At 37.5% G+C, this 15,080-nt stretch overlaps 3 protein-coding genes across 18 annotated transcripts in view; all 3 read left to right on the top strand.

The window, feature by feature from the left end:
* Nucleotides 1–2,210, top strand: part of mark2a (MAP/microtubule affinity-regulating kinase 2a) — a 47,375-nt gene extending 45,165 nt beyond the window's left edge. For all 15 annotated transcript variants that reach the window (XM_051876939.1, XM_051876943.1, XM_051876938.1 and 12 more), the window contains one exon: nt 686–2,210. In XM_051876939.1, coding sequence (XP_051732899.1) covers nt 686–1,121 — 436 coding nt within the window. In that variant the 3' untranslated portion in view covers nt 1,122–2,210. The remainder of the gene's footprint in view (nt 1–685) is intronic.
* A 1,201-nt stretch (nt 2,211–3,411) lies between these two features.
* On the top strand, nt 3,412–9,471 carry zgc:77262 (uncharacterized protein LOC402952 homolog). Its single transcript, XM_051877921.1, has 2 exons — nt 3,412–3,562; nt 4,748–9,471. Exon 2 carries the CDS (start codon nt 4,829–4,831, stop codon nt 5,825–5,827), a length of 999 nt encoding a protein of 332 aa, XP_051733881.1. The 5' UTR covers nt 3,412–3,562; nt 4,748–4,828; the 3' UTR covers nt 5,828–9,471.
* A 142-nt stretch (nt 9,472–9,613) lies between these two features.
* Nucleotides 9,614–11,766, top strand: zgc:110782 (uncharacterized protein LOC541358 homolog). Of its 2 annotated transcripts, none has more exons than XM_051877923.1 (2): nt 9,614–9,765; nt 10,806–11,766. In XM_051877923.1, exon 2 carries the CDS (start codon nt 10,829–10,831, stop codon nt 11,690–11,692), a length of 864 nt encoding a protein of 287 aa, XP_051733883.1. In that variant the 5' UTR covers nt 9,614–9,765; nt 10,806–10,828; the 3' UTR covers nt 11,693–11,766. The 2 variants fall into 2 exon arrangements, with proteins under 2 accessions (XP_051733883.1, XP_051733882.1); XM_051877922.1 differs by having other exon boundaries at nt 9,614–9,769.
* The last annotated feature ends 3,314 nt before the right edge of the window (nt 11,767–15,080 follow it).

The raw sequence follows: 15,080 nt of genomic DNA, 5'->3' as shown, positions 1-15,080 counted from the left end.
TTCAATTGTGTTCATCAAAAATAAGAAAGTCACATACACCTAGGATGGCTTGAGGGTGAGTAAAGCTTGTGGTCATTTTCATTTTTAAATGAACTAATCCTTTAATAGTTTTGTAAAAAAAAAACGTGATTATTTTTTTTAAGGCTTATTTGGTGAATAGAAAGTTCAAAAGAACAGTGTTTAAATAGAAACCTTTTGTAACATTACAAATGTCTTTGTTACCTTTGAACAGTTGAATGCATCCTTGATGAATAAAAGTACAAAAATCTTACTGACACCAAACTTTTACTAGTGTATTACTTTAATATACAAACAAGAATTCAAGAATTTGAAAATAGGTCTACAGTTCTAACCTAGTTAGTGTTTTATTTTATATATATATATATATATATAACTCCCCCAAGCACCTTACAGATGTCTGATTAGTTAGCGGATGCCTTTATTTTGACTGCATTGTAGTCTTCCACCATGGCACCATGTTGGTGTTTTGTGTTGATAAAAACATTTAATCATGTTGATTTACAAATTTAAACTTGTTGAAGCAGAAGAACTAGTATGTAGATGTTACAGCTTGAATCAACCAAGCTTTTTCTGTTTGTTATTATTCTGTCCGTTTCCTTGTCTTCCTCATGTTCACCTTCATTTTCCTGTTTGTGCCTCTCTCCTCTCATCGTTTTCAACAAAGACCCATGTTGAGCACAGCAGACAAGATGGAGAAAGGTACCCAGGGACTGCCAGGCGACGAAAACAAGGACTCCTTCTCTTCGTCTTCTCCAGCGTCCAGCACACCCTCATCCACCCAAGCCTCCAAGGACACCAAGCCACGCTCCCTTCGCTTCACCTGGAGCATGAAGACCACCTCCTCCATGGAGCCCAACGAAATGATGAAGGAGATCCGGAAAGTTCTGGACTCCAACAGCTGCGAGTACGAGTTGCGTGAGCGCTTCATGCTCCTCTGCGTTTCGGGCATCCCTGCGCATGACGACTTCGTCCAGTGGGAGATGGAGGTGTGCAAGCTACCTCGCCTCTCTCTCAACGGGGTGCGTTTCAAGAGGATCTCTGGAACATCCATCGCCTTCAAGAACATCGCCTCAAAGATCGCCAATGAGCTAAAACTGTGAGGAAGTCGATCGTTTCTGTGGAAAAGATCTTGGGGAATGGCCCTTATGTTGGGTGTGAGGAGGCACTGTGAGGAAAATCATTGGATTTGTGAGCTCTACGGCAGCAATGAAGAGTCTTGAGGCTGAAAAGGGGGAAAGGTGTAAGACAGGTTCATGGGGGACATTTGTGCATATAGACATATTTCAGGGGGTTTATTTTTTTGGGGAGGTGTTCTGTCTTGGTTTGGGTTTTCTGTTCCTTTCTCACCCTCCTCGAATACTTTGTGTTGTCATCTTTATTTTTGGCAGTTTCATTCAAATGTTGTGGTTTTTCTTGGACCTCACAATTGTCCTCAGTTCAGAAAGAGTTTATAGAGCGCAAGAAGAGGTTGGCGTTAATAAACTGGAATTGTTTGCCAGTGAATCTTTTTTTTTTTTTTTTTTTTTTCTCTACGAACGCAAACCAGCTACTGTCATGGAAAGCTGTAGCTAACTCCCCCCATACCCTGGTCCTTATTCCTTGTTCATCCCCAAACACAAACAATGGTAAACTAAACCACATTACTTGATCTTACTTCCAATTCCAGGTTAGCTGTGATGAGCAGAGATGGAGAGATTCGCGGTTTGATGCTCTGAATGTACACAAAAATTGAGACCCAAATGGCTAGGCACATTCAGTAGAGCCATAATTCGAATTTTCATATTCACTTATGCTCTGATCGGTTCTGATCTCGCCAATGGTGTGGTAGCTAATCCATAACCTCTGCCCCATTTCTACATCACAGTACAGTGTCTTATTTGAGCTGAAATGGAAGTGTTGACTTGAACCCTCGGTGCACTGGAGGTGAATCACCTCTTAGCACTCAATGCCCAGACAATTAGTTTTTTGTTGTTTTGTTGTTGTTTTTTTTTTTTTTTCCCTCTATTGCAGGGGTTATATATCTGAAACTAATTAAGGGCCAATTAAGTAATTATTGGTGGATTGTAGTGTAATTAAGACTTGCTGGTTGGATCCAATCTGCTGCACTGGAATAAGTATGTGTTTCGTTGCCTTTCTCTGGAGAAGATAATTATTGATATTATTATATGAATAAACCAGATGTTGGATGATTTGTGTTCAGTTGTTTATGAACAATATTCTTTTTATTTTAGTGTATCATTTCCTTTTGTTTCACCTTCAAGCAACATTTGAAATATGCCTTTGTTCTTTAATTGATTTAAAGAGCGTGTAATACAAATAAAACTATTTACTTTCTAAAACATTTCACCTGAGAGCACTTGGAAAGGAACTTAGGAAAGTCTCTTACTAATTAAAGTGCCATTTTTTTTTGGTAGGGTAACATTTTCATTGATAACAATTACATTTAACATTATACAGTGCTTAACAGATAATTAAATGGTAGCAGATGTAATTAATCTGATTAATATATTTACATGTTTTAATTTAATTACAGATGTTAAAGATATAGCCTAATTTTTAATTATAAAGTGATAGTTATTCTTGGTTTATGATACTATTTCTTTCATTTGTTAAAATGTTTCTTCGTGTTTGGAAAAAAGACTATTAACCCAACAGCAGATTTAATCCATGTTTATAAATTGTTTAGCCTCCCTTATTAATGAAATGCTGATATGCAGTAATTATAATAGATTATTGGTTGAACGAATATAGAAAATGTGAAAATGACAGTGCTCTAAGGGGACAGAAAAGTAACAAGGTTTTAAGATAAATTTGGACATAGAGGTCTAGTTCAAAAACTTGGGAATTTTGTTGTAAACTGAGCTAAACAATCATAGGAAGGAAAGAAAAAATGACTCCGGATGCAACACATGTCATGTGCACATCTGGGATAGTGATGTCCAGTTTGTGAACGAATCATTATTCTGAGTCGGATCAGAAAACGTACGATTCGCTCACTGAATCGGTCCAAGTGGGTTTCGAGGAAAAGAGGAGAAAGGTAAGTTACTCCATAAATGTTACAAATGTACTGAGATTAATATCAAGTAACTTATGTTTACGGTTTCAGTATATAACACCATTTAAAAAACACTGCAACATTTTATAGCACGTAATAATAGACCATGCAGATATGACCGGGACCACGTGATAAAGCGAGAGTGATTCAGAAGCATATTTTAATGTCATACGCCGATCGGTCTGCGCAGCGCCGATTTATCTCTAACAAGCCTGTTACATAATAGTCACTGAATCGTTTTGAGCCAATTTAGAAAAAAGAAAAAAAAAATTGCTCAAAATGATTTAGTGACTAAAAAAACTGTTCGAAAGAACCGGAAGTGAGTCGGACTTCCCATCACTAACTGGGGTCAATCGATAGGAGGCGCCAACTCTAGACGGCTTACTGCTCATGTAACCCTCCCCCAACCTCAAACGAGGCATTGACTTCGTCGTCGTCCATTATCAGTGAGCTAGCTCATGTCTTCGGTATAGTTGCGCTGTGAAGGTGAGTTTTAAAGATTACACTTAATAAGAGACTTTAAATAATTTTCTTTGGTATTTCACAAGGCGAGTGTATTAGAAGTACGACAAGACCGTTTAATTGACCATAATTCAGAAAATGTATTCACGCCGTTGACCGATGTTATCTCCTACACTGAGCGTCGTCCTCATGTGAACAGAAGATATCGTAATTTAATCGCACTGACTTTATTTTACAACGTGAGATTCTTTTGTTGGCTATTGTTACTGGTTCGTAATGACTTCTACAGTTTTGCCTTACCGGAATTTTCCAGCTAACGTTAACTTACTTCCTTAGTCTGTTGTTAATAGCGTTAGCACGATAGCATTGCATGATTGAGATGCAGTTGATCAGTTTGACTGAAAAAAAGAGGTTGAAGATACAGTTTTCATCGGACATTAAGCCAAATTCATGTTGACCACATAATAAAGCTCAAAACAGACCGCGAACCGTGTTTGAAATCGACTAATTTTAGATAACCTGAAAGTGAAACCATTATGTTCATGCTATGCTAGGCACGCTCTGAAATACTTGATTCTGATTAGTCAGTCGCGTTTAGCTGTTCATCGGTAAAATAATTGTGCAGCTAAACCGTATCATTTAGCATAGGGCTATGTAGTAATTATAATTTTATTTTTATATAACTTAATTTAACTTCATTGTGAATATTTCATGCTTTATTCGTTACTTAATTTGCTAAATAGCTGCATTGCTAAGTAGCATTGTGCTGATATTCTGTCTTTAAATTGTCTCTACATAGAAAAACAATAGAGTTGTTTTTTACGTTTTATATCCATGAATTTAAACATACATACAATAAATGGGATAACTAAGGTAGAATTATACGGCCGTATAATAAATACATTATTTTGCTACTATAATAGCAAAATGATTGCTATAAATGTATAAACCCCAATAGAATTTTTAGGAACCAAATGTGAAACTGAGTGAATTATCCTTTGAACATCATAACTTTTTTTTTTTTTTTTTTTGAACTCATTTCTTGACCTATGATTCAAGTGTGCGAGACCATTAGTTATTAAACGCCGATAGAAAAATGCTTCATGGCTGCAGGGAAGTTGTGGTTTCTCCTGTTTCGCATTTGTAATTCTTGCTTCAACTAAAGTAGATGTTTTTTGCCTGTTTATTTGACTTTGTTTTTCTTCTTAGGAACTTCATTGTTTGAGACCTTGCACGTGCAAATCAACCAAAGACTGATCCCAAAACACTTTGCTGTTCTTCCCGTCCAAAATGGTGAAGATATTTGTTGGCAATGTAGCTTCAGCGACCACCGAAGACGAGCTCCGTGCTTTGTTCGAGAAGTATGGCGCTGTGTCTGACTGTGATATTCTGAAAAACTATGGCTTCGTGCACATGGATGAGGAAGAGGCAGCTCAAAAGGCCGTCTCAGCTTTGCACAAGCACGAGGTCAATGGTTCCCGTATCACCGTCGAGTATGCCACCACCAAGGTACGCAATGCCACCAAGATCTACGTGGGCAATGTTCCCGAAGGAGTCACCGCCGCCAAAATCAAGGAGCTCTTCCAGCCGTTCGGCAAGGTGGTGGAGTGCGACATCGTGAAGAATTACGCATTCGTTCACATGCAGAGGGAAAGCGAGGCTCTGGAGGCTATTTCAGAGCTTAACCACTCCAAATTGGAGGGCCAAAAGATCTTTGTGTCCCTCTCACGCAGTAACCCATCCAGAAACGGCCGAGGGGATGACTATTATCCTCCTCCTCCCCCACATCACTATCCACCTCACCCACACCATCATCCTCACTTTCTCCCCCCACGCCCGCCGCCCCGTGACTACTATCCGCCCCGTGGCCGACTTCCACCCCCTCCTCTCCCACCGCCGCCGCCCCGCGCCTACTACGAGCGCGAAGTGTATGAGAGGGGCCTTCGCCACGACCCGTACGCTGCCCCATCCCCACGTTTTTACGAGCGGGATCCATATGAGCGGCGCCTTCCGCCCCCTCAGCGACCAGTCACGCCGCCTCTCGCCGGGCGCTACTACCGTGAGCGCAGCCCTCTCGGCGGTCGCCGCTCTCTCCTGCCTCCGCCTCCCCCTCCACCCTCTTCTGCCGGCTTCGCCCGCGGTTTCGCCCGCAATGGCGCTAGCTCAGCACCCCCTCCCCCTGCCGCCGCTCCTTCCTCCCACTATCAGCGCTACTCTCTCGGCTCAGGCTTTGATAAGGATGATTATATGGAGGACAAGTACAGCAATGGCTTCAGCCGTAGCTACTAAGCATTGAAGTTTGTCCGTCCCTTTTTTATTATCGAGGAGCCAAATAATCTAAAAGGGACGTAACTTCAGGGAGTTAGGGGTGATGATTTTTTTTTTTTTTTTTTTTTTTTTGGTAATATTCTGTGATAGTTGTAGCTATTTTAGATAACGGGTCAATCAGCTAATACTGTACTCATTTAACTAATAGATTTACCTCCGCCCGATGAAGGAACGGCAAATAGGAAGTTAAATACACCTGAGTTTTATAGCATGTTATGATGTACTATATTTGCCAGCCATATCGGTTTGAGTATTTTCTTAAAATAATTTTTTTTTTTTTTTTTGTACAATCAAATCTTACATTTTTAGTTCATTTTACTCTGGCATGCACTAAATACAAAAGAATCGCTTGGGGAAAAAATATATATAAATATATTTTTTTGCATTGATATTTCAACTTGCATAGCCTACCCAACAGGAAATTGGTCGTGTTGAATGTTTACCTGTTTTTTTTTTTTGTTTTTTTTGTTTTTTTTCTCCTTGGTATTTAGAAATATTCAAGTTTTGTCACTATATTTTGCATGAGTGAGACAAGTTAATTTGGAGATATTTTGAATTTTCCTCATTGGTCTTCGTAACTAAATTATATTAATACTGTATTTTTTGTTTTGTTTTTGATTTTATTTTATTTTTTTAATTAAATTTCTTCTCTGGACTACCTTTATGTAGGCAAATTAACTTGCTATGTTGTTGTTAGATGTTGGATGTAAGTGAGACCAGTGGGAAGGAACAGAGAGGAAAATGGGTAAAGAGGTGGTTGTGGGCGGAGCTGTATGCTAACTGACTGATCAACCAATCCCATCCTACCGGCTAACCGAGTACATCGCATCCACCAGCCGCTCAACTTTCGGATCCGCTGCCGCATCCTAGGACCATCGGTCAAAGGAAACGAACGACCGACCAGCCGCCGACCGCCTAATAAATTAAAAACAACGCTGAATCTATTCTACACTGTATCTCGAGATCACGTTGTGTTAGACAAATAGCTGATTTGCCCGACTCCGCAGACTCAGAGAAAGTTTTTAAAGATTAGAGACTTATTTTGGCATCACATTATAATGGACGTGCTTGTGATTGAAAATATTACTGAATTCTCAATATTGTTTCCTGTCCTACTTGTACTACTGCTGTTTGCTTATTGTTAGCGTACACCTCTGTTTAAAATGTACGTTTGTAAAAAGCCTGTTTTCTCGACTGTTTATCCGAAACCGCTCTTTATCATATTGTCCACTCGAGCAGGTTCGAAACTTATGCTTGTTTTGATTTAAACCTATGAAAGCAGATTCATGTTCTACCAGTCGCTGTCATTTTGCCGCCTGAATAAAATTTCGACTGATTTAGACGCAACGCTTTTCATGTCACTCGTTTTTAACTGAGTCTCTTTAATTTCTACCTCATGTCTCACTCGGTCACGCTATTATTCGTGTAATACAAATGTCCTTTGATTTGATCTCTCATGTGTGAAGTAAAGTGCCAAATAGATTCGAATTAAAACTGCACTTTCCGCTTGAACCCTTCATACAAAAGGCCAAAGGCATTGATATAAACCTTAGTAAATTACAGCCACTTTGTCTTTTTGTTCAACAATGACCCCTTGGCCAAGATGAATGAATGTTTAATGCTTTGTTTTGAATGACTGTAGAAGCTTTGTGTGGTTCATCAGGATTGGTGAGTTAAAAGTGAAGGTAAGTAGTATTTCAAGCTGGATTGTTTGGACTTTTGTTCTCTTTGACATGTTGCACGTTGTTGAATGTATTTGTGTACTAGCAGAGCCTGTTTGACTTGTTTTGGTTTTCTTTTTTTCATTGGTGAGATTATCAGAAGTCATTCTGTTCGTTCAACACTTCATTCTGATTGTCAGTGCAGGTAATGTCTGTCAAGTGGCTATAAAGTGTGAATTATTATTATTTTTTTTTTTTTTTTTTTTACCCCCTCTTCCTAGCCTTTCAGTAGAGCCACAGCCACACAATTTTGTACTGTTATCTCTATCATCAGCTCTTTCAAGAGGCGGAACAGTTTTACACTTGATAAACTATTTCAGTTTATTATTACTGCATTTAGTTTTAAGCTTCTTCAATGTTTAATGTCATTAGTTTAATACAAGGTCATACCATTATAAAAAAAAAGTTAAATCAAAAAAATTATCAAAGAAAGCCCTTTGCTGAACTAAATGCTTCTATGGTTTTCTTAGGGGAAAACAAAATGCATTGCACTACAAGCCTCATGTGAACTTAAAATACTCAGTCATCAGCTTATAACCTCTCATACAAAGTGTTTCTAATGGGAATGATAAACTATACATTATCCATTAGTTCTTACTTGCCTGTTACCATTAGATTGTGCAAATAAGCAACTTTCGATTCCTCAGTTTTATTAGTTGCCTTTCACTTGGCATTTTTCATGACCGAAATGAGGTAATGAACAGATTCAAGAAAATGTTGAAGAGCATTTCAAGATTTTTTAAGTTATAAAATAGAGTAAAAATATAGTTAAAAGTACAAGATAAACCATGAACCAGGCTATGTAGACATTAGGGTTATTTTCAGGTAACACTATCATTTGTGTGCTAAGTTTGTGATTTAATATTGGTTTAATGAGGTACTGAACTTGGTCAGGTCATGTGTAATAGATTTTGACTGATCTAAATGTATTATTCAAATATTATGGTGACACTGATATTCTAAGTTATGTAGAAGAAAAAAAATATTTAAATTCAAATGTTTTTACTGTCTGTAGATTTATACAATGTTTTTTCTTTAAAATTCTTCTTCTACTGTTTTGTCTAATGTAAAAAATGATTTAACTGACCTTCCTTTATAATTTTATATTTGCACTGACCTTCATCCCTTTATAAGTAGGCCTGTATAAATTCCAAACTTATAAATTATTTTAGGTTGAAATATTGCATTAATTTAGAGTTCAACTTCTGGTGCTTTGCAATGTTATAACCACCTGTTTATAACTAAGGTAGTAGTGAAAAGAGTGTTCAACTGAAAACCTGTATTTATTAAGCACTCATTTGAATAGTGTGGCGCGGGGCTATCCTTTATGGTGGCTACGAGGTAAAAATAAATAATTTTTCAAATTTAATTGTAACCTCTTTCCTGGTAATTTGTAGCACACATGGTACAGTTTCCTGAGAATGACCCATATAAAAATGAACATAAGGTTATTTTATTTGATTTTAATAAAGAATTTAATACAAACAATAGAGAGTGAATCATTTGCTTTGAGTAGGATTTCCTGTGACAGCAGATCAAGTGTGCACTTGTGAGAGGTTAAGGTCTGGTCTATTTGTTTAAGCGAACGCAGAAGAGCACCAGGTAAGAAGTAACAAAGAGTTCAAAACCATAACCTCCATAAACTGAATCATGAGAAGAACACCAAAAAGAAGTTATCCAAAATAAGTGCTCCTATCTGATTTAGCTCTTCATTGTGTGTCAGTTTCACTGTTTGACGGTTTCCCACAATCTTTGCAGTGTATATGTGAGTGCAATAAATGTTGCTTTTATGCAGATCATTTTGATTAAATTTCTTTAATGCTAATTTCTCATATCTTTTGGGAATATCTGTTTGTGAATAAAGGCAAAATGATGGTTACTTAATCATTTTCCTGTGTCGTGGATTTGTTTGCCTCATTGCACAGCTTTTTTTCTGCAGTCACCTCTGCCTCAATTTCCGCGTGCGCACACACAAAAGAGTCTGATCATGCAAATTAGCATGAAAATACGCCCTCCACTGCCCGAAAACAGACCCTGCACCCATCACCCCATTTTAGGAAACGGCTCCAGCGACTGTATGACGTCACGTGCTGTTGGAGCACGCGGATCCTTTGGCGTTTTGGCGCGCTTTCTGTTTGAATTCGAACAGCGTTCTGACGTTCCAGACATCTGCTTTACGTGCGTGAGTATAAACATCGAAAACTTAAAACACAAAATACTTGTGTATATAGCAATTGCAAAACTAATTGATCGCATTTCTAAGATTTTGATAATATTACCTTTACGTATGGTCCGTTGTCAATTTTTAATATGAAACAACTAGGTCATTATGGTAATAGTTTCATTAGTTGCATTCTTAGCATAATGTCAAGATTAGCCTATGTGGTTGGTTATTAACCTTCATGACTCTTAAGCAGTGTAGTCAGTCTTTAAAGATTATCCAATTTAAACACACAAACTTAAATTTACCTTTAAGGATGCAAGATCCAGGGAATATAAATCTACCTCCAGAATGTCTGCATGAAATAAATTCACCCATTTATTTTCTAAATGCATGTTAGGGTTCATCCTTGTATATTTTTTTGACCTTTTAATTTTTTCTTCTTTTGAAACGACTCTATGGAAGCTTGTTTTTGCCACGGAATAAAAAAAATGTAAGACTTTTCATCTCAAAATTCTAACTTTTTTCTCAGAATTGCGAGATATGTGAGTTATAATGTTAGAATTGCGAGAAATAAACTCTCAATTGGGAGTTATACATTCCTTTTCTCACAATTATAAAACTTTTTCTCACAATTGTGAGTTTATATCTCAGAATTCTAACATTTTTATCGAAATTCTGACTTTTTTTCTCACAATTGTGAGATAAAAAGTCGTGTTTAGAAGTTATAAAGTCCAATTCTGAGGGGGGAAATTTTTTTACTTTAAAATCTAGACATTATAACTTGCAATTGTGACTTTATCTCGCAATTCTGAGAAAAGTCAGAATTGTGAGATTAAAAAAGGTAACTGACTTTTTATCTCACAATTCTGACATTTTTTCTCAGAATTGCGAGATAAAAAGTCACAGTTACCTTTTTTATTCGGTGATAGAAACAAGCTTCCATACAAGCTTTATGAGCTTTAATGTTGTGTTGACCAACTAGTTACAAAAAACAGTTGCCAAATTTCTTTAAATAAAAAAAAAACACTATTTTCCTGTTTTCAATGTTTTTCAGGGCTGAATTTTTGCAATATAAAAATGATAGTACCATCAGTAACACTGATGTCAGGAGTGCAGATGCCACTTTTGGGTTTAGGCACATACAAGCTACAGGACCATGAGCAGCTGAAATGGTCTGTCAGCTCTGCTCTTCAAGCAGGATACCGAGCCTTTGACACAGGTGCGGTCTATGGAAATGAGGCACATCTAGGGCAAGTCCTCAAAGAGCTGTTGCCCAAGTATGGTCTAAGCCGTGAAGATGTGTTCATCATCAGCAAGCTTGCCCCATTAGACCATGGGCCGAGGGCAAAGGAAGGCTGCCTGAGGAGTCTGGAGCAACTAGACTGTGAATACATTGACCTCTATCTGGTGCACTGGCCTGGGATGGAGGGTCTTGACCCAGGGGATTCTCGCCATTCAGAGTATCGGGCGCAAAGCTGGGCGACCCTAGAGGAGTTCTATGCCAGCGGGCGATTCAAGGCCATAGGGGTTTCAAACTACACCTCAAAGCACATTAGAGAGCTGCTCATGAGTTGCCGCGTACCCCCAGCGGTCCTTCAGATAGAGTGTCAACCGAAGCTGATCCAGAGAGAATTGAGGGATTTATGTATAAATACAGGCATTCACTTCCAGGCCTACTCTTCGCTGGGTAAAGGAGCTCTCCTTAGGGAGCCAGAGGTAATGGATATAGTGAGGAGCTGTGGTAGGACCCCTGCCCAGGTTCTCCTCAGGTGGGCTGTGCAGCAAGGCATCTCAGTTCTGCCTCGGTCCTCGCAGCCATGCAGAGTGCAGGAGAACGCGAAGGTGTTTGACTTTGAGCTAAGTGAGATGGATATAATGAGGCTGAACGCCCTAAATTGTGGAACACGGTTTTGTAAACGAGACTCTAGCAAAATAGCTTAAGCGCTGATTTGACAATTTCTTTATTAAAACCAGTGCAAAATGATTTAAAAAATAAAGATTATCATTGTAAATGGTCATGTTGATGCATGTTGTAGTAGATCAAAAAAAGACTTGGACTTGGAAACACCAATGATGAGCATGTTTTTAATTTCTGAATCTTTTTTTTATAAAGCTGCAGTCTGTAACTTTTTTTGGTTAAAAACTATACAGAATCAATTTGAGCAAGTACATAACCGGCCAGTGTTCAAAACTATCTCCTTACCTTAGCCCGATTCACAACGATACGCTTGTAATAATGTTTTATAATTCGAGTGGTACTGGTAGGTTTCCACGGGAAATTCGAGCATGCGGCCGTTCATCTTTGCGTCATTACGTCACGTCTGTTTACATAAAGAAGGAGTCCCAGCTAGTAGGCTATATGGCATGTGAGGATACTGCAGGTGACTGATCATTTATTGCCTTTTCTCATAGAAGCTGCAATAATTAAACTTATCATTTTAATGGTGGATTGTATGGTATGACAAATTAACGTTAGAGATTGAGACTGTATACAGAAATTGAAATCTAGAGGTAAAGCTAACACACTCTAAATACACATAGTCATGCAATGCTGATGTTGTTAACATTAACAATTTGAGAACACAGTATAACAATAATAATAATTTGCACGGCTTTGATGTGATATGAGCTAAGTGATCATTAGATTTAAAGGGTTAGTTCACCCAAAAATTAAAATTCTGTCATTAATTACTCACTCTCATGTCATTCCACACCCGTAAGACCTTCGTTCATCTTTGGAACACAAATTAAAATATTTTCCATAAAATCCGATGGTTCAGTGAGGCATGCATTGCCAGCAAGACAATTAAAGGGTTAGTTCACCCAAAAATGAAAATTCTGTCATTAATTACTCAACCTTGTGCTGTTTTACACCTGTAAGACCTTCGTTCATCTTCGGAACACAAATTAAGATATTTTTGTTTAAATCCGATGGCTCTGTGAGGCCTACATAGGGAGCAATGACATCTTTCAATATCCATAAAGGTACTAAAAACATATTTAAATCAGTTCATGTGAGTACAGTGGTTCAATATTAATATTATAAAGCGACGAAAATATTTTTGGTGCACCAAAAAAAACAAAATAACGACTTATTTAGTGATGGCCGATTTCAAAACACTGCTTCAGGAAGATTCAGAGCATAATGAATCAGCGTGTCGAATCATGATTCGGATCGCGTGTCAAATCGCCAAACTGCTGAAATCACGTGACTTTGGCGCTCCGAACTGCGGATTCGACACGCTGATTCATAACGCTCCGAAGCTTCCTGAAGCAGTGTTTTGAAATCGGCCATCACTAAATAATTCGTTATTTTTGGGTTTTTTTTGGCGCACCAAAAATATTCTCGTCGCTTTATAATATTAATATTGAACTACTGTACTCACATGAACTGCTTTAAATATGTTTTTAGTACCTTTATGGATCTTGAGAGAGGAAATGTCATTGCTCCCTATGTAGGCCTCACAGAGCCATCGGATTTAAACAAAAATATCTCAATTTGCATTCCGAAGATTAACGAAGGTCTTACGGGTGTGGAACGGCATGAGCGTGAGTAATAAATGACAGAATTTTCATTTTTGGGTGAACTAAACCTTTAACACTTTCAATGCCCAGAAAGCTACTAAAGACGTATTTAAAACAGTTCATGTGACTACAGTGGTTCAACCTTAATGTTATGAAGCAACGAGAATACTTTTTGTGCGCCTAAAAAACCCCAAAATAACGACTTTATGACAATATCTAGTGATGTGCGATTTCAAAACGCTGCTTCATAAAGCTTCGAAGCTTTATGAATCTTTTCACTTCGCCATCGGATTTTATGAAAAATATCTTTATTTGTGTTCCGAAGATGAACAAAGGTCTTAAGGGTGTGGAACGACATGAAGGTGAGTAATTAATGACAGAATTTTCATTTTTGGGTGAACTAACCCTTTAATCACCATTGGCAGCGCAATTTATTGTAATGGGTTTTTTTCTCAGTTGGTCAGAACAAAAGTGGCAGACATGTTACTTGTTCAGGTTACATTTTCCGGTGAAAATTCTTATTTTGGTCATACTTCCAAGACTATAATCTGTGATTTCGAAGTACAGTATCCACACTGGTGTGGTGACTGACAGCAAACATTGGATTCATCCGCACTGAGGAGCCGTGCCGATGCACAACCCACGTAAAGATGATAATTCCGCAAATAACTGCAATTGCAGGTTTCAAACAGAAGGCGACAAAGAGGCAAAACTTACGGACTGCAGCTTTAAATTGAAAGTCAAAAATGTAAGGGTGGTACAACTGGATGTATATGTATGTTATTGACCTTATTGCTGTGATGAAAGCTTAGTTCAGGTTGTATAATGTGGTTTGTCTCACTAAAAATTAATTTTGAATTCATGATATTTGAAAACAAGATACATTAAGATGTGTACAGTCACATATATTCAAGGTGTAAGGAAAATACGTTATTTAAATTTGGAATTTTCTTGAAAATATCAGAAATATTTTTCAAAACCGTGTAAAACCTAGATGAATACAGAGTAAATTTCTACAACTTGGAACACTCGTTTCAAACTGGATTTTTTCCTGTTTGAGACAAAAACATAACACTACCTTCACCCAGAAAATCATTTATTTTAACCACAAAATTATAGAAAAAAGATAAAAACTTGATTGTTTTAAAAAGTATTTAAACAGTTCATCCATTATTCAATCTATTTTAACAGCTATAAATATGTACAAGGATCTTAAAAAAATGAATGGAGCACATAAGCACAGCAAGACTGATAGTACAGAAATAGCACTTGTTGTCCATCTGCATATATTTGCTTCCCCTCAAGTTTGGCAGAAACTGAATGTTGTTTTACATACAAGACCAGCAGATGGAATATAAAAGGAAAAAAAAATCAATAGAGAAAACAGACAACTTTACAATCAAGAAATATGTACACGAAAGGCAGTGATGAATTGCAAAGCTATGAAAGTATCAATTAAATAATTGTTCAGTTTTCCTGGTGACATATCCAAGTATATTCAACATAAAAAAGATGGCAGAACTGATTTCATCCACTCTTACAAGTTATTCACCACAATGGTTTGGCATTAACAAACAAACAAACCTGAGATGTAGCATATATCAATAAATTAACTGAAATAACTTTACCCGTATTATTGTTACCGTCACTAACCTTACAACTTTATCCGGTGTCACAGTCCTTGAAATATATTTACATTTTGCAAGCAACCGCTCCAGCCTTTAGTACAACAAAAACGCACATCTATATATCAATCTATAAAATACATCATAGAACACATTTCTTTGCCAAATATGAACTTAAT

This window comes from Ctenopharyngodon idella, chromosome 21 (genome assembly GCF_019924925.1).
Source record: "Ctenopharyngodon idella isolate HZGC_01 chromosome 21, HZGC01, whole genome shotgun sequence".
NCBI lineage: Eukaryota > Metazoa > Chordata > Actinopteri > Cypriniformes > Xenocyprididae > Ctenopharyngodon > Ctenopharyngodon idella.
The sequence above is the reverse complement of the archived record's forward strand: the minus strand, read 5'-3'. Positions and strand labels throughout refer to the sequence as shown.